General features: G+C 38.6%; 1 protein-coding gene across 6 annotated transcripts in view; it reads left to right on the plus strand.

Annotated features, from left to right (window-relative positions):
- Positions 1-18,706, plus strand: part of samd4a (sterile alpha motif domain containing 4A) — a 237,053-nt gene that overhangs the window by 112,003 nt on the left and 106,344 nt on the right. For all 6 annotated transcript variants that reach the window (XM_073039876.1, XM_073039878.1, XM_073039880.1 and 3 more), the window contains one exon: positions 10,940-11,049. In XM_073039876.1, coding sequence (XP_072895977.1) covers positions 10,940-11,049 — 110 coding nt within the window. The remainder of the gene's footprint in view (positions 1-10,939; positions 11,050-18,706) is intronic.

Consider the following 18,706-nt stretch of genomic DNA (forward strand, 5'->3'; position numbering starts at 1 on the left):
ACAAGGGAAAATTATAGTGATATCTTCATATAAGAAAAAAATAAGGAATAAAACATTACAGGAATTACAAAATAGAGAAAAAACTCAAATTGAATTTGGCACAGGATACATTAGGGGAAATTAAAAGAATTAGGAATGAAGTAAGTAATTTGGCTACGCAAGAAATCGGGAAAAACTTAATGTTTCTGAAACAGAGACATTATGAAAGTGGATTGAAAAGTATGAAAATACTGGCGTGGAAACTGAAAAAAAAGATAGCAGAAAATATAATTCATAGAATTAGGGATCCAAGAACGAAAATGATAAAAAATAAGCTAAGTGAAATTCAAGAAGCTTTTGTAGTGTTTTACAAAACTCTATATTCCAAAGTTCCAGGGGGAAGTATAACCCAAATTAACACCTTCTTGAATTCTCTAGAGTTACCCACATTAATCGAAGAACAAAATAGAAGGATGACTGCTGACATAACTGAAGTTGAATTAAAAGCTGCAATTAGTAGGCTTAAATTAAGTAAGTCACCAGGATCAGATGGGTATATGGCAGAGTGGTACAAAGAATTTAAAAATGAGCTAATTCCTGTTTTACTCCCCACACTGAACTGGGCTCTTAAAAAAAAAAGGCACAAATGCCACCCAGTTGGAAGGAAGCGATAATCTCAGCTATGCCGAAAGAAGACAAGAATAAAATGGAATGTGGGTCATTTAGACCAATATCTGTTCTTAATGTAGATTATAGATTATTTAGCTCCATCATGGCCAAACGATTAGAGGAGGAAACCAGAGCAACCGGAGTTACTGATACGTAACGATCAGACAGGTTTTATACGACAAAGCCAGACACAAGACAACAATATACGAAGGACACTTCATATTATGGATCATATACAAAAAAATAAAATCAAAGCAATAGTGATAAGCGTGGACGCTGAAAAGGCATTTGATTCGGTTAATTGGAATTTTCTTTACAGATTGTTACATAGATTTGGTTTCCAAGACACAATTATTAAAACTATACAGACACTATATGACAACCCTACTGCTAGGATTAAAATCAATGGATATTTATCAAATCGTCTTACCCGAGAAAGGGGCACAAGACAGGGTTGTGCATTGTCATCGCTACTCTTCACATTATATCTAGAACCATTAGCTCAATGCATCAGACAAAATGAAGGTATCAGGGGAATTACTATTAAAGGGACAGAGCATAAATTGGCTTGTTACGTGGATGACATTTTGATCTATCTAGGGCAACCAACATACTCTTTACCTAAATTGATGCAATCCTTTGAACAATATGGTCAATTATCAGGATACAAGATCAACATAGATAAAACCCAATTACTTTCATATTACTATAGCCCACCAAGAGAAATTGTAAGTAGATATCCCTGAGCAGGGCACACAGAGTCTTTCAAATATTTGGGCATCGTTATGCCAAAAGATTTGGCAAAATTATCAGAAGGTAATTATCAGCCTTTATATAAAAAATTAAGGAAGATATGGCAGGATGGAACCTGATTCCTTTTTTCAGTCTCAGTTCAAGGATCGAGTCTATTAGAATGAATATACTGCCCAGACTGTTATATCTCTTTCAGACCCTACCAATAGAGATTAATCAAAATCAATTCAATGAATGGAACAAGATGTTATCAAGGTATATTTGGCAAGGTAAAAGGCTTAGAGTTCATCTCAAAACTTTGCAATTAGCAAAGGCAAAGGGGGGATGGGGCCTACCTTCTCTTAGAGATTATTATCTTGCAGCACAGTTGAGAGCTGTGATATGTTGGTGCAACCCATCATATGACGCTCAATGGAAAAACATTGAGGAGCGGGTACTTCCCATCCCCATACAAGCAATTTTGGCTGATAACAACCTGCAAATGTACATAAATACTATTGATAACCCATGGGTGAAATTGACTCTTACAATATGGAAAACTACTATAAAAGAATATAATCTAGAGGGAGATATTACAATTCTTAAATGGTGTGCATATGACTCGGATTTTACACCAAATAAATTGGATGCTAGATTTAAGGACTGGACAGCTAGAGGAATAACAGTTCTTTGCAACATATAATGAAAGAAGGAACACTGTTCAGTTTTGAAATGCTTAAAGAGAAACACTTATTAGAGAAACAAGATTTTTATCGGTATTTACAGATGCGACAATAAGTTAATAGGACACTTAAAAATGTAACCAAGGCAAGTACATGCTTGATAGAGCTATTTAGAAAAGGATATAATTCAGATAATGGTAGTTTCAAGCATTTCAAGCATGTATCAGGGGTTGTCAAATCTTAAAACACATTCGACTTCATACATTAAAACAAAATGGGAGAAGGAAGGAGGGATAATTATATCTGAGGAAGAATGGACAATAATATGGAGGTATCAATGGAAGTGTACCAGTTCACAGAAATGGAGGGAGTTTGGATGGGAAAAACTTGATAAGATATTTTATTACACCCTCTCAGAAATCCCATTATGATAGTAACCTCCCTGTTTGCTGGAGAAATTGTGGAAATCAAAATGCAAATCATTATCATATTTTTTGGGGCTGCCCTGTTATCAAAAACTATTGGAGGGGGATATACAATGCCCTATGAGACATCTTTAATTGTGAAATACCCTTGGAGAGTAAGACCATATATTTTGGATATATACCTCAAGCATGTTTGAAAGATAAATATTTAATGAATATACTGTTGGTGGCTGGTAAAAAGACTCTTACTAGGAAATGGTTATCACAGGAGAGCCCAACTTTAAATGCATGGATGGAAATTACAATGGACATTTACAAAATGGAGAAGATAACAGCATCTGTTAATCATAAGCTGGAACAATTTGATTCATACTGGGAAAAATGGTTTAACTACATAATGCCTCATAGGCCTGATTTTATTCTCACAAATCAATGAATACGTTGTAAAAAAAAGATCACTCCCTACTTGTACGTAGTTTTTTCCTTTTGCTTGTTTTTTCTTTCCACTCTTTTCTGTAAGTGTATACCTCAGATAAATACATTGTGGAGATTTGTGATATATATGATTATATGATATGTATGTGCAATGTCTGAAATACATCTTATGGAAATGCTTGTTTGATGATGAACTTCAATAAAAAATAAATTACAAAAAATAGAAAACATGATATTCATAAGGTTGGCTTATAAATGACCTGGGCAGAATATGAGCTGCTATTCTTCTACATTGTGTTTAGCTTCACTCTTAATGGTGGAGAAGGTTGAGGATTATCAGGTTGATGTGGAACTGGGAAGGGCATTTGAAATAGCATCCAACCAAGAGGTCGGGATGGCCATTGAAAAACAATCATCACTTGGTCTCACCATTAGTCAGATCAAGAACACCAAATGGAGTAGATAAGGTTGGTGGAGTTGTATGTGTACTTTGTCTGACCTGGAAGGGGTGTTTGGGTTCCTGGTTGGTGATGAGTGAGGACATAGAGGTAAGTATTGCACCTCCTATGGTTGCAGGAGAATGTACCAATGGACAGGAAGAGATGGCTGGAAAGCGATGAGCCATCCAGAGAGTCGAGAAGAGAGTTGAAAGCCGAAGCAGCAAAGGGTGGGGAAGGCAAAGGTGTGACTGTGACAGGATCTCCTTGCAGCTGGCAGAAATGATGAAGCATGATATGTTGAATATAAAGGCTGATCCAGCAGATTTCTCTGTCCAGTCTAGGTGGAGGTTGTATAAGTGCAGATTGGGGGGGGGGGGGGGGGGAGAATTGGAGAAAATATGTGTGATGGCTCTAACAACCACAGAGACATGGGAGACCATATTTCATGAAGAAGGAAGGTCTTTAGATATCCTGGGACAGAAAGCCTCATCTTGAGAAAAGATGTGTTAGAGACCAAAAAAAAATGAGGCAAAGAAATGTAAAATGTAGACTGGTTATACATACAGTCTCACTTTGTGCAACATGTTTCCTTGGAATTAAATTTCAAAATCACTTCATTCATTATGAGATTAGGACACCTTGAGGGAAAAAGAAACTAAATAAAGCAAGTCTATCTGATACGAAAACAAAATGCTGGGGTTGGGAGATGGGAGGAAAGCAGATCAGACAATATCAGTGGAAACTGAAACAATCAACATTTTGTGTTTGCGATCCTTCGACTATCTGATGTATTTCTAAAGCTCTGGACAACCTCAATAGGTTGTGTATGTTTCATCACAGGAAGGATATATTGGCATTGTTGCTAGGAATGATAACACGGAGAGATTTAAATTACGAAGGCAAATTGCAAGGACTGACTCAAGATTGACTAATCTACTGAATTGTTTGTGGTGTCAACACAGCTGATGGAGCAAAATTATTTCTGAGGGCATAAAATTAGAGCTAAGATTGATTTCTGAAATCTTCATGCACATGTAAACTTATAAATTATTTCTCCCATTCATTTGAAAATTTCAGAGCTTAACATTTTCATTTGCTGATTTCATCATAGTACAAATTACTCTGGGATCATCTTTGTTAACAATCTGTCAAATTAATACATGTTAAATTAATAAATACCTAAGGAGTATCTCTGTAGGTATTTATAAAATCAAAAATCCCTATTGCATTTAATAGTGAAGAAGATGACATGAATGGTTTAGTTAATAGCTAAACAGTAAGCTCCCCATTGTGAATACAAATTTTCACTTGTAGATCTACCCCAGGTTTTAAATGCCCAACTTATTTTCAGCCTCTACAGTACATATGACATGCGTGTTTGGGAGACCCAGTGGCTGCTGTAGAGCAGTAGATAATTTCTTCTGGAAGCTCAGTTTGTAGTCATGTTTCTGATGTGAATTGTTTGTGTTGAGAACCTTGCCATAACTTACGGAGGACCTCTATTTGTAAATACACTTTGTCAGACAAAATTTTGTGTGAATGCAGAAAAGTTAATAAAGACATTTTAAGATGTGAAAATGGGAAAATAGCAACATATGAAATAAAATGGAAAACAATCAGTTTGGTTATTCAAGCAATAAAAGTACACTTGTGAATGTCAAAATAATTTCGTACCCTTTAAGTTTGTTATACCATATCCTTAAACTTGATTGAAACAAGGATGGAAATTGATCTGATTTTTAAAATGCTTGCAAAATGCGGTTATTGGCCATGTCTTAAAGCCATGTTAGCAAACCAAGGACTTAAAGAATGATATTTACCACAGGATATACTGAAAACAGAGAAACATATGTAAAATAATCTGAAATAAAAAGTCAATGGTTAGACAGCCTTAACGAAAGAGCAAAAAATATTCTTTTTTCATGTGAGCAAACTATTTTAGGGTTTCATCATATAATGATAATAAATGTACTTACATTTGTTTCTAAGTTATCTGTGAATTTATGTTACACAATTTGAAGTAAATCAAATAGGGATTTCAAATTAAATAATTTTGGGTTTTAAAGTAGCTTAAATAACTCGATACCGATTTGACATTCTCAAAATGCCAATAAATTTGACATTATTCTTTGATATTACTTAATGTTATATATGTTTATCATTTGAAACAAGTTCTTTTATCATGTAATTTTGCTTGTCATGTCACTTGTAATTGAAAAGAATGGACTTTTTCAGGTAGTCATTGATATGTGGGCTGGTTTTGGTTGATTGTTATCATTGTTCCAGATCTACCGTTTCCACACCAACGCAAATATTTGGATTTAATCATGAAAACCTTGAAGTCACTTGTTGGTCTGGGCCTATATCAGCACTGGAATATTCACTCACACATTTGTGCATATGAACATGCAAATTAGGAGTTAGTAGTAGTAGTAGTAGTAGGCCACTAGATTCCTCACAGTATCTCCAATGTTCTGACCGTCTGACTGATTTATGGTAACTTCAGCTCTATATTCCCATCCACCTGTGATAACTTGCTATTCAAGATTTTATATATAAGATGTACTATATATGTCTATTACTTACCAGCCCATGCTTCTAAGACTGCTTTTTCAGTGGGCCTCAGATGGAGCCCATTAGGGCATAGAGAGTTTCCTAAGGATTGTGCAGTACAGAAATGGGCACTTCTGCCTCCCATATCCATGCCAGCCTTTTTGTCCATCTGCACTATTCCCACTTTCCTGCATTATATTCATGTTTTCTTTGACTTGCTGATTTACTACTACGTCAACTCAGGCCTAGGGGGCCGGCGTCGGGCACGATGACGGACTCTCCACTCCTCTCTCTCCCTCATCAGTGTGTTCCGTTTATCTACATTAGCTGCGCCGCTATCTTTTAGGAGCGTTTTGACCATAGTCTTGGGAGAGCGCCCGGGGTTCATCCTTCCATGCTTGGGCTCCCATGTGATGACTAGGCTGGCAGGTAGCTCAGGGTGGCGTAGACAGTGCCCCGCTAGTTGCAGTCTTCGCGCCTCAATTTTAGTAGTGAGCATCAGTAGGTCATCATAGAGCTCGACATTTGTCTTGTGCTGTTGCCAACACGTATTAAGAGCCATCCGGAGCATTTGTGTATAGCAACCATCTAGTGACTTTCTCATGGTCTTGGTGAGTATCCACATCTCGCATTGTACGTGAGAATGGATTCTATGACTGCTGTGAAGATCCTCTTTTTGAGCCCTCTGGTCAGGTTCGGCCTCCAGATTTCCTTCATGTTGTTCATAGCCCTTCACACCATTGCCTTCCGTATCTTTATGTCCTTCTCTGAACTCCTCATTCTTGACCCGAAGAAGTCTTACTTGAAGTTTAAGACTTTCTTAATGGTATCGTTCTTTACGGTCTTGCGAGTACCTGTGTCCCAGTTGGATGCCATGTACGCTGTCTCTTTAGCGTTTAGGTGAAGTCCAACTTTATTGCACTCAATTGCCACTTTTGTCAGTAGCTGCTGTGCTTCCTCAATCTGGTCAGAGAGCAGGACTATGTTATCTGCAAAATCTAGATCTGTGAGCGTAACTGGTCTGACCCTTTTGGTTCGTCCTGTTTTTATGGCAAAACCAAGCTTGTCATGATCTTTGTAGCTTGATGTAGAGCGTAATCAATGATGATTATAAAGATGTAGGGTGCCAGAGTGTCTCCTTGCAGCACACCAGCTAGGAGCTGGAACACTGCTGTTTCTCCGTCTGGTGATACAATTTTTGCTGTGGTCTTGGTATAGCTGGACTCTGTTGCTCTCAGTAGGTGGTCTGGCGCTCCGTAAGCTTTCAGAATCTTCAGCATTTTACCTTGGTGAATGGAGTCAAAAGCTTTGCAAAAATCAATGAAAGTAAGCACGGCTGGTAGGTTGTTGTTCTTGACTTCCTCAATGATTCTACAGAGAGCAAATATTTGCATTACTGTTGTGTGCTTCTGCCAAAAACCATTCTGATTGAATCTTAGCTTAGGGTCAATAGCGGTGCGAATCCTGTTCAAAATCATCTGATTGTATAGCTTTGCTAAGATGCAGGTCAAGCTGATATTGTGGTAGTTATGTCTTCGTGAGGGATCCAGACTTGGGGGCAGGGATAATGTTTGAGAGTGACCACTGTTCTGGTTTGTCACCTTTCATCAGTGCCGTATTACATGTGTCCAGCAAGATGTCGTCCAGGTTGCAGTTCTTCAGGACATCTGGTGGCATCCCATCTGGTCCAGCGCTCCTGCCCTGTTTGAGTGCATATTTGGCTTTCTTCAGTTCCTCAGTGGTGAATGGACTGTCATCGATGTCGACTTGCCTTAGTAGCGTGGTTATGTCCTCTTCTTCTTTGATCGTTGGAGGGCTTTCCAGCAGGTTCTTGAAGTGGGTAAACCATGTCTGGACGCGATCCTCTGCTGTTTGACCACTTATTTGACCTGATGGGGACTTCTTCCATCTGCTGATCTCATTGACTAGGCGCCATGCTTCTCCATGCTGCTTGTCTTCATTAGCAGCCTCTACCCCTCGAATCCTCTCAGCTAGTTCCTCTTCCTTCAGTTGGTCATAGGTGGCAAAGAGATTCTTCTTTCCTGTCTTGAACTTGTCTCTTTGCTCTTCTGTTTCGCTCCTTCTAAGTTCGGCATGACAAGCATTGACCATATTTCTTGCTGCAATGACGTCAGGATGTTTCGAGATCTGGCTCTTTTTATTCACTTCACAGTAAGCAGACTCTTTGTTGCATCTGTGTATGCGTCTATGAGCCGTTGATAGCGGTCAGTGGAAGTCTCTTCTTCCTCCCTCTCCAGTGGGCCGAAGTGATTTCTCACTTCCACAGTGTGCTGGGCTTGAAGAATAGGTCGTGAGGAGAATGCCTTCCAGTCTATCTTTTCCTTGGGACCTGTGGCATTGGGTTGCCACAGGCTCAGTCTCACTTGCATTGACACTACTCTGTGGTCAGAACTGACCGAGTTGAAGGTGCTGCAGGCTTCTGTGTTGATCACACAATTACGCCATTTTGTACTTTCGAGGATGTAGTCGAGATGTTTCCTGTTGAGGGAGGCTCTGTTTTCGTATGTCCACAGTTTACCAGCTGGCTTCTTGAATTGTGTGTTGGCGGCATTGAGACTGTGTTCCTGGATGAAATCAACGAGGTATTGTCCATTTTTGTTGGTAAAGTTGTGGTATGAGTATGAAACATCTTCCAGTCCAACCTGGGTATTAAAATCTCTGAGTACAGCCAGGAAGTTATGTGCCGGTATTGAAGTGACAGCTTCGTGAAGTTTACTGTAGAAGGGCTCCACCTCCTTCTCCTCGCTGCAGTTGTGCGAGGAGTAACAGATGATAGCTGATTTAAGCCATTAAGCTTTTGAACGTAGATGATTGTATCTGACTCCGCTACCTCCTCTGGCACCGAGTTCCAGGTATTATGTGCACTCTCTTTCCCCTAAAATACCTTCTTCTCAGACTTGTTTCAGATAATTCTACCGCTATGAAAAGAAAGATCCTGCCTATCTACCTTGTGTGGCAGGGTGGAGTTGTGTGTTTTCCAAAGGAGGTGTAAGACACTCTTTCTCTTCACTAGCCTGCAGGTCACTCTTGGGCAAGGTGTAGCACCTGCTCACCTCCCCTGATCAGGGCCACATGAAGCCATGGGGACAGGTGGTGAATGGTCATATGAACAGCTGGTGATAATAACAATTCCTGGTAATGTGACCACTGATGCCAAGCAATCTCTGAGGAGTGTTGATAACGGCTGGGGTCACCCATCTTGGAAAGGTACTGCCCAGATGAAGTTAATGGCAAACCACTTCTATAGAAAAATTTGCCAGTACCGGTTATGGGGCCATGATTGCCTGTGTCATATGACATGAAACATGATGATAATGATGACCCTATCTATGCCTCTGTAATTTCAGATGTCTTTCAGGTTACCCCTCACTGCAGGGAAAACATACCCAGCCTATCTAATCTTTCCTCAGTCTGAGCAACATCCTGGGAATCTCCTCTGCAGTCTCTCCAGCACAACCTCGTCCCTTCCTATAGTCTGGCAGACTGAACCGTACACAATATTCCCACATGCAAACTAAGCAATGTTTTGTAAAGTTGCAACTTGTCACAACTTTTTTGTTCTCTGTTCCTACCTATGAAGGCACCTTCATTTTTCTACACTACCACATCTAACACTTGTTGAGACCAAATTCCATCTGCTGATGCTCTTGCAAACTGGGAATTCTATCCATTGAATTGATACCAGCTTAAACAAGGCTCAAGCATAGCCGTCCCTTTTCAAATAAATTGGGGAAATCAGGAAGTAACATGCACGATTTTTTTCATTTATTAAAGTAGATTTTAATGTTTGTGTTAATATTAACAGTTTTGTATTAATTGCATTAATGCATCAATTTTGCATGTAAAATGTGAATAGAAACTTGTTAACTATTTTTATTTTTAACAAGCTCTAAACTTTGCTAACTAGTAGTAAATGTCAGAGACATTCCTGTTAGTAATGCCAGTTTTGATAACGTGAGTCTAGGGACAGGGTTCACCAGCTGTCAAATCCCTTCTGAGAGTGAAGCCAAATACTTGTCTGAAGACAGACCCTATATACTCTTGAGGTTTTGGGACAGAGGCTTTCAGCAGAAGGGTATATCGGGGGCTAACCTAATGCAATCATTGCAGTTCAGGAGCAGCCAGCCAGCAATTTTATCTGTTCCAAATACAGTAGTTAATCTTTCAAAAACAAAACTTAAATCTATTTGGTGTTCTATTTCTCTGCAAGAACTACTTGATACCTTTTATTTGAGATATTTCTAACAGCCGCAAGATGTGATTGCTAGTCTTACACTGTTTTGTGTTTCATATTTCAAGTAGTGTACTTGTTTTCCCTTCATCTACACACGTGATCACAGGTGTTCCATTTTACTTGGCCAAGAATTGATTCAAATTCAGACCTGGGGTCATGTTATTAAAAGGTAGCAATTTCCTGGTTTATTCTCCTGAATTCATTGTCTGTTTAGTCCAAAATATTAAAAATGTCAATATATTGTGGAAATTTTTAGAAGTTTATTATTACTCTTTATTAAGAATGAATTTTAAAATAATTTTAATATGGTAAAATAATCTGAATTTTTACAAAACTTAAATAACATTTGTATGTATTAATGTTTTATCTGGAGAAACTCCTGTGGCATAAATAACCTTGCCTTCACTTAAAAGCTATTATTTTTCCTGAGAACAGATTGGAACATACTATGCAAAAGTACACCAAAACTCTGCTAAATTTAGAAAGTGTTTGACATAGCAGATGAATTTGGTCAGCTCAGCTGATTGTGGTTCTACATGTATGCAGCTGGTCAGTCTATTCTGCTGATGATTCAGAGATATTTTATCCAGGGATAAAGTATGTATAGAAGTTTGGTGGTCATAGAGCTTAATATTGACAACATTCTACTTTGCATTTAAACTTAGAAGGTATGTGGTTTTGATGAGTGGAGAAGGTAGCATCAGAAAAGGTAAATCTTATCTGTTTACAGACAGATTCTAATATATGTTAATATTTCTTTAATTGCAGATGTTCCAGCCTGGTTAAAAAGTTTGCGACTGCATAAATATGCAGGTTTATTCTCCAAACTCACGTATGAAGAAATGATGGCACTCACGGAAGTTCAACTGGAAGCACGGGTATGTCCTTCAACATTAATCATCATTTATCTGCAGATCATTTATCTGTAAATGTTTATGTTTGGTTAAATTTTCCCACCATTCATTCCATTTATTCATTCTTGGAATGACTATTCCTTTTTTTTGCTCTTTATTTATTTGGTAATTTACAATAATTTTATGGTTTTTCATGTACCGCTGCCATGAAACAGCAAAGTTCACTTCATATAAGACAACGACAATAAACCAGAACCTAATCTTCTAAAGCCAATATTGTTAATCCGTCTCCAGTTGATCTTACATTGATTTTGGAACAATGTTGTGTTAAATCATTCTAGTACAGGTAGTGAAGATACTTTGCCACTTTTATTAATTAGTAGTTCTTGATTTACAATTCAATAACGATTAAGAAAGAATGACTTATTTCTAGGTCCGGATTTGAGAGACTTGAGAAGGAAATATGATGAGGTGGAACTGCTAGGTGGTTGCTGATCTTGTTTAATGTTCTCATCTGCAAAAGGTCCCTGATGTACTAAATATCATACAAAATCATGTGCTTGAATTTCTGAAGTATGGCTTAAACTAATAATATGGTTGCAGATGAGACTACCACTTTTAACACTAAGGGGGAAAAAACATGGGCTACCATTTATTATGTGGAAGTTTTCAAATTGTTTTATCTTAGTATATTTACGATCACTGCAATCCACAGCCTGAAACTTCCCTCTTGGAGGTACATTTTTGAACCTTCTGAGTGTTCTGGCATTTGAACCGTTTAAGTCTTCTGTGATCTCCTGAAGGATTTGACAAACTGGACTCTCAAGAATGCATAGAAGGCCACAGCAGCCATTGCTGGAGTGGATATTGGGCCAGAGAGCAAAAACAAACTGATGTTTAGCTGATCTAAGTGCCAAGTAAGATTAAAGTAATTAAGGCGTCGAGGGCATTGGATAAACCGGTGTTCAGCTCACCTCTCCATGTCAGCCATCATCCCTCACCTGAACCTGTTCTGTTTGCCTGGATTTGACCCATCTCCTCTTCTCGCTCTACCATTGGGTAAGCAGTGCAGGAGTCTTGGTCTGTGCTGCCAGTTTCAGGAGCAATTGTTGCCCTGCAGTCTGGGCCAACTTCACTCACCCAGTGCTGAATGGACTCCTCACTTCTGAGCTGCAGCTATTGGGCTCCTAGACTGGCTTCACTTACCTCAGTACTGTACAGAATCTCCAGCTGTGGCCTGCAGCTAGCAGGCTCCTGGACTGACATTACCTAGCGCTGTGACTGTGGCCTCACTTTCGGGGACTGTGTGGTTCATGTTTTGTGTATTATTTCTTTACTTTTTTATTATTTGCACAATTTGTCTTTGTTTTGTGCATTGGATGTTTGTCAGTCCTGGTCGTGTGGGTTTTTGTGGATTCTGTTGTTTTCTTTGTTTTGTGGCTGCCTGCAAGATGATATCAAGGTTGTATATGGTATACATGTTTTGATTAATAAATTTACTTAAGAACATTTTTGAATTTTTCTATAATTGAGGCCAAATTATGGATCAGATTATTGCTTATTTTGCCTTTTGGTTCAGTCGTGGATTCATTGTGATTTCAGATTTGACCTCAAAATCTGAGCTGATGTTAAGAATCCATGATCAGAAATTACATCTGTCCTGTGAAATTTTTAACCAGTTGTTTATCAATTGAAATTCAGGGCAATTCTATGACATCATTTTAAGAACAGCAAAATTCTATTGGCATAATGTTCTTTGGTTCCTGATCTACCAATTCCAATATGTCAGTGTTTCAAATTATTTCTAAGTATGCAAATTTCTGTGCACTAATTTTTTGTTAATATTGGTGTGATTCTCCTATTTACCTGAAACAGTTTGAATTCTATTTACCCAACAAGGAAAAGGGGGGTGTATAAAGGAAGTATTATGCTTTAGTTGAATTGTGCATTTACCTTTGCTAGTGTTTTCCAGTCATACCTGATAATACCAGCATGTTTTCATTACTTAGAGGGAGACTGAGCATTCACTAAGATTTTCTCTTTGAGATAAGGTTGTAATTTAATTTCAGATTATAAAGAAATGCTTCCTTTGTGTTTTTGCTTTGCTTTGTCCTCAGAGGCAGGTGATTTATTGTGAAGGTCAAATACATTTAAATGTTAAAATCCTGAAATTACTAAAACACTACCAAGTTAACATTCAGATTGTTGTTTAAAGCTCCAGAGAAGGGCAAGGGATAGGACAAACAAAGAGATTGTGACAACATGAATGATCCCTGGCCTTTTCTAATGTAGTTTTTTTTTTCTATCTGTGCAGATCCTATCTGATATTTGGGCTTTTCCCCTGCACGGTCTTTTATTTGGGATTTATAACACAGGGTTAGGGTTAGGTTGAGATTATCTGCACAGATAGAAAAAAAAACTACATTAGAAAAGGCCAGGGATTGCAATGTGAAAAAACAACTGTAGGTCATTGAAATCAGAAACCAAAATCGTTGGAAACATTCAGAGTAGCAGCATTTACTGAGAAGAAAAAGTAACTAATGCTTTGGTGGAGATGTGATGTTGTTGTAACTGTGAGCTTCAAAGAATATCTCATCCTCCTGTGGGCAACTTAAGTATTCAAGAATAAATTCTGCATTGTTTTTTTAAATCTTATTCTAGCTGAATGAAACGTGGAATATTTTGAGCTGTATAAACATTATGCAAGACAAGCTTTATCTTGGTACATGTGACAATAATAAACAAGTTCAGGTAACCAATCTTTACAGCTTGCAACAGAAATAGCCAGTTCTGATACAAAAGAGCAATAGCTGGATAGGTAGCTGCAGTGGATTGGGTGGCATCTTTGAGAAGGGACCATCTGACTATTTGAATATATATTTCAGATTCCCTGAAATTGTGCTCTACGTCACTCATTTCTAGCATGCAATTTGTTTCTTGCTTTGCTATGCTTGCTATATTTCTTGCTATGCTTTGGCATTCCTTTTCATTTCTCTGCTTTGTTATTTTTCACCCTTCATTTAAACATGCTCCAGACAAGTCAGTTGCTAGCAGCAAGACATCAACATGCCTCTCTTGCTCAGTAGCAGTGTATACCATCCCTTTCGTCTTGATTTCCATCCATTGCAAATAATTGTTTTGTTCTCTTCCTTTTTGGTACCTTGCAAAAAAAATGTCTGTTTCTGAAGTTTTCAGTTCTAATAAAAGGTCATCAATGCAAAATATTAACTCTGTTTATCTGAAAATTTCCAGCATTTTTTGCTTTACTTTGTCATCTGAAATTGTCTGAGAATGTTTGGAGGTTGGATGTTGCAGTGTCCCTGCTAGTATTATAACTAGAATAATTGTAGTTGATCTATATTGTGCATCTTTGTCAGTATAACCTTAAACTTATTGACAAAGCTGTTACAAACCCCGTAACTGGGTCACTTACCAGTAAAGATAGAGAGGTCCGTTGAAGTCTGATGATACGATTTTTAACAGTATTTATTAGTAAAAAATACACAAAAATAATATCAATGCAAACATACAGATAATATACGTCATCAATACTAAATCTAAAAGTGCGGGTATAATAATAATCAATAAGAAATAAGCTCTATCGTTGTCTAGGGGATAATGTATTGTCCGATGGAAATATAAAAGTCACTCAGTTCATGCAGGCTGCAGCCTTTGGGGACCGCTGTGTGGCAATGGTTGGAGAGAGAGAGAGAGATTTGGAGAAAAACTTGCCAATTCCTGTTATGATTTCGATCTGTCGGAGTCTTGTTAGTGTGGCCGTTCACTTGTGGCCTCTCCTTTAGCTAAGCCGTTCTTCCGAGATGAGCCTGCCACCCTGGCAGGGGAGGACGCACATGAGCCCCCACCGGCGTTTGCTATAAAACGCTGTCACTGGCTTTCCAGCGTTTCTCCTGGTGCGTCTAAAGGGGTTGTTCCCCAGACCCTCTTTTATCCTTACTCACGGGGTCTCAGATGTCAATCAGGTTGGGATGATGCAATCCCTCAACCAGCCCACTCTGGTCATCCCCTGAGGGGCTTCAATGAATAGTGCAGTACTCAATACACAATTCCGTCTCCAAGAGACAATGGCCGTTATCAGTGGCTTTGTTTCGCTGAGGCCAGGACACATTCCAAACCTTGTGGATTCTCTCTCATTTCCTGGGTCCCAGACCCGAATTAATAGCGATCTTGTGATTCTCAAAAAGGAGGGGGCGACTTTGTACCCTTCGGCCCTTCAGAGTTGTGGCGCATTCGTAACAAAGCAAATATGTACATGGTAGATCCTTGGAGGTACATGGAGCTTAGAGAAATAGAGGGCTATGGGTAACCCTAGGTAATTTCTAAGGCAAGGACATGTTCGGCGCAGTTTTGTGGGCCAAAGGGCCTGTATTGTGCTGTAGGTTTTCTATGGTTTTCTATGTAATGTAGGCAGTCTCTGCAAGTTCTGTTCTCTCTGTGGTGACTACTGTTCTGCATTGCAACAAAAGGATCTATCTTGAAGCATTATGAGTTTCATGTACATTCTTTTTCTCCCCAGCAAAATCTGCTAACAAAGCTATCACTGCAAAGATGGATTTATCCTTCTCTCCCTAACTGGCCCACTTGGCTTCAGTGCCATCTTCAGATAAAGGTGGCACTGAGCTGCGATGTCTGTTGATGATGTGGCTCAGACTTCATTGTATTTTTACCTTCATAGGGATGGTTTTGGAAGCAGTGTGAGGAGTAAGGGGTCAAGTTAGAGTTCAGGCATAGAGATGAGGGGTTGTTAAAGACAATAAATGAAGAGTCAGGAGTAAGAACTGGTGTTTGTAATCCAGGGCAGAGCATTCCGCAGTCAAAGCTCTGTGATCCTGGAGGTCAGATCGACAGGCGGTGAGAAGGCCTGCGATCTCCAGGGTTGGAGGTCCATACAGGCAAGAATCACAATGATCACTGATCCCCAGGTCACTGGGGTGGGAGATCTGTGTCAGTCTGGAAGTTGAGGCCCAGAGATCAACCTGTGATTGGGAAGTCCTGTGATCAATTCCCAGAGGTCGTCGGACCAGAGCTTGATGAGTCTGGAGACAGAAACCCAAAGATCCTGGGGTTGGAGACCTGTCCACATGTGAGAGTGGATGTGTTGGTGGTGGGGTGGGTGGGGAAGAGGCTTGTTTTGCTGCTGTTGCCTGGTTTTTGTTTTGTTGTTGTTGTATTGTTGCTTATGTTGTTCTGCTGAACGTTGTGGGCATGCTATGTTAATGCCGGAATGTGTGGCAACAATTGTCGGCTGACCACAACACATCTTTGGGTGTGTTGGTTGTTGACGCAAACAGTGCAAAATTCACTGTATGTTTTGATGTACAGTTGCAAGAAGTTTATGAGCCCTTTGCAATTACCTGTTTTTCTGCATTAATTACTCATAAAATGTGATCTGATCTTCATCTACTTCACAATAATAGACAAACACAATCTGCTCAAACTAATAACACACAAACAATTGTACTACTTCTGATCAACACTGAGTACACCATTTAATCAATCTCAGTCTAGGTTAAAAAAATATATGGATCTCTGGGGTAATGCTTTCGACAAAAGCTATTTGGAGCCAGTTGATCCAATCAATGGTATAAGATTGGAGGTGTGAGTTGTAGAGGAGCCCTGTTCTATAAAAAAGACACGTAAAGTCAGGTTACTGACAGAGCTTGCTCTTCTCAAGAAAGATCTGTTTATCCACACCATGCCTCAATCAAAGCAACTTTCAGGGGACCTTAGAAGAAGAATTGTAGAGATGCATGAAGCTGGAAAAGGCTACAAAAACATTTTTAAAGACCCAAAAGTTCATCACTCCAGAGTAAGAGAAATTGTCTCCAAATGGATGTTACTCTGTTGCTACTCTCCCTAGGAGTGGGTGTCCTGCAAAGATCACACCAAGAGCACAATTTATAATGTTGAAGGAAGTGAAAAAGAACCCAAAGGTAACAGCAAAAGATCTGCAGAAATCTCTAGAACTTGCTAAAGTCTCTGTTCATGTATCCAGTGTAAGAAAAACACTGAACAAGAATGGTGTTCATGGAAGGAAACCATTGCTCTCCATTTAAAAAAAAAACACTGCTGCACGTCTCAAATTTGCAAAAGGTCACCTAGATGTTTTTCCTGACACTTCTCGGACAATGTTCTGTGGACAGATGAGGCAGAGGTTGAACTTTTTGGCAGAAACACACACCACAATGTTTGGAGGGAAAAGGCTACTGCACAGTAACACCAAAATCTCATCCCAACTGTGAGGCATGTTGGAAGGAGTATTGTAGTTTGGGGCTGCTTTGCTGCGTCTGGGCCTGGACAACTTGAAATCTTTGAAGGAACAATGAATTCAAAATTGTGTCAAGACATTTTACAGGAGAATGTCAGGGTAGTGGTCCAGCACCCGAAGATGATGCAACAAAACAATGATCCAAAACACAAGAATACATCAACAGCAGAATAGTTTAAGAAGAAGTAAATATGTATTTTGGAATGGCTAAGTCAGAGTCTCGACCTTAACCAAATTGAGATGTTGTGGGCATGACCTGAAGAGCACTGTTCATGCAAGGTATCCTAGAACTATTGATGAACTGAAACAATTTTATATGGAGGAATGGTCTAAATTTCCTCCTTGCTGATTGCAAGCCAATCAGCAGCTGCAAGCCACATTTAGTGGAGGTTATTGCTGCTAAAGGAGGTTCTACCAGTTATTAAATACAAGGGTTCACATACTGTTTCCAGCCTGGACTGTGAATAATTGAACAATATGATTAATAAGACAAAAGAAGTACAATTGTTTGTGTTATTAGTTCTGGCAGATTTTGTTTGCCTGTTATTGTGACTTAGATGAAGATCAAACCACATTTTATAAGTACAATGCAGAAAACCAAGTAATTGCAAAGGGTTCACAACTTTTTCTTGCAGCTGTACATATGATAAATAAATCTGAATATGGTGGCAGAACCTGGCTAGTTTCCCTTCAAATCCTTGCAAATGTGTTATAATAACCAACAGCCCTGAATACATTTTCTATGTATGTATCTAAGTCAAGATAAACAGGGTTCCTCTTAAAAGATAGATTTAGACAAAGATTTCATCAAAATGGATAAAGACTAAATTACTGCTGGTTGACTGCATGAATACAGATATTCTTGCAATCCATCCAAATATATTTCACTTTCCATCCAAGTAAATTTAGCTTGTTCTTTCATTTATGCAAAGACAATTGTTAATGCAATATTTACAAAGCTTATTTGAAATAAATGGCTTCAATGTTTTACAAATTATCAAAACTAGTGAGGATATCTTTTGCTTTTACATAATTTGTGTGACTACATAATAGGAGAAAATCTAATAGTGGTTTCTGATTTTAGTAAAGGGCAATGAAACATAACCAAAGTTGTTTGCTATGTCTTCTGTTTGTCCAATTTTGATCTCTAACTTAATTTGATTTTAGTATTCTCATTTCAAAAGCAGTTGCAAAAAATAAACTTGGTGCTTTCATTAATTCATTCATGTTTTAAGATTGTAGAATTGGCCTTTTGCAAATTACTTGAGTTTTCTTTCCTTATTGTAGTATTAATATATCTTTTAAAATGCTATAAAATCACTTTTTGGGCTGTAATATCAGTGATATTGTATGTGTTCTGTAGGGCTGGCTACTAGGTCTTGGAAACAAAGT

The sequence above is a fragment of the Hemitrygon akajei genome, chromosome 3 (assembly GCF_048418815.1).
Source record: "Hemitrygon akajei chromosome 3, sHemAka1.3, whole genome shotgun sequence".
In the NCBI taxonomy this organism is placed as follows: domain Eukaryota; kingdom Metazoa; phylum Chordata; class Chondrichthyes; order Myliobatiformes; family Dasyatidae; genus Hemitrygon; species Hemitrygon akajei.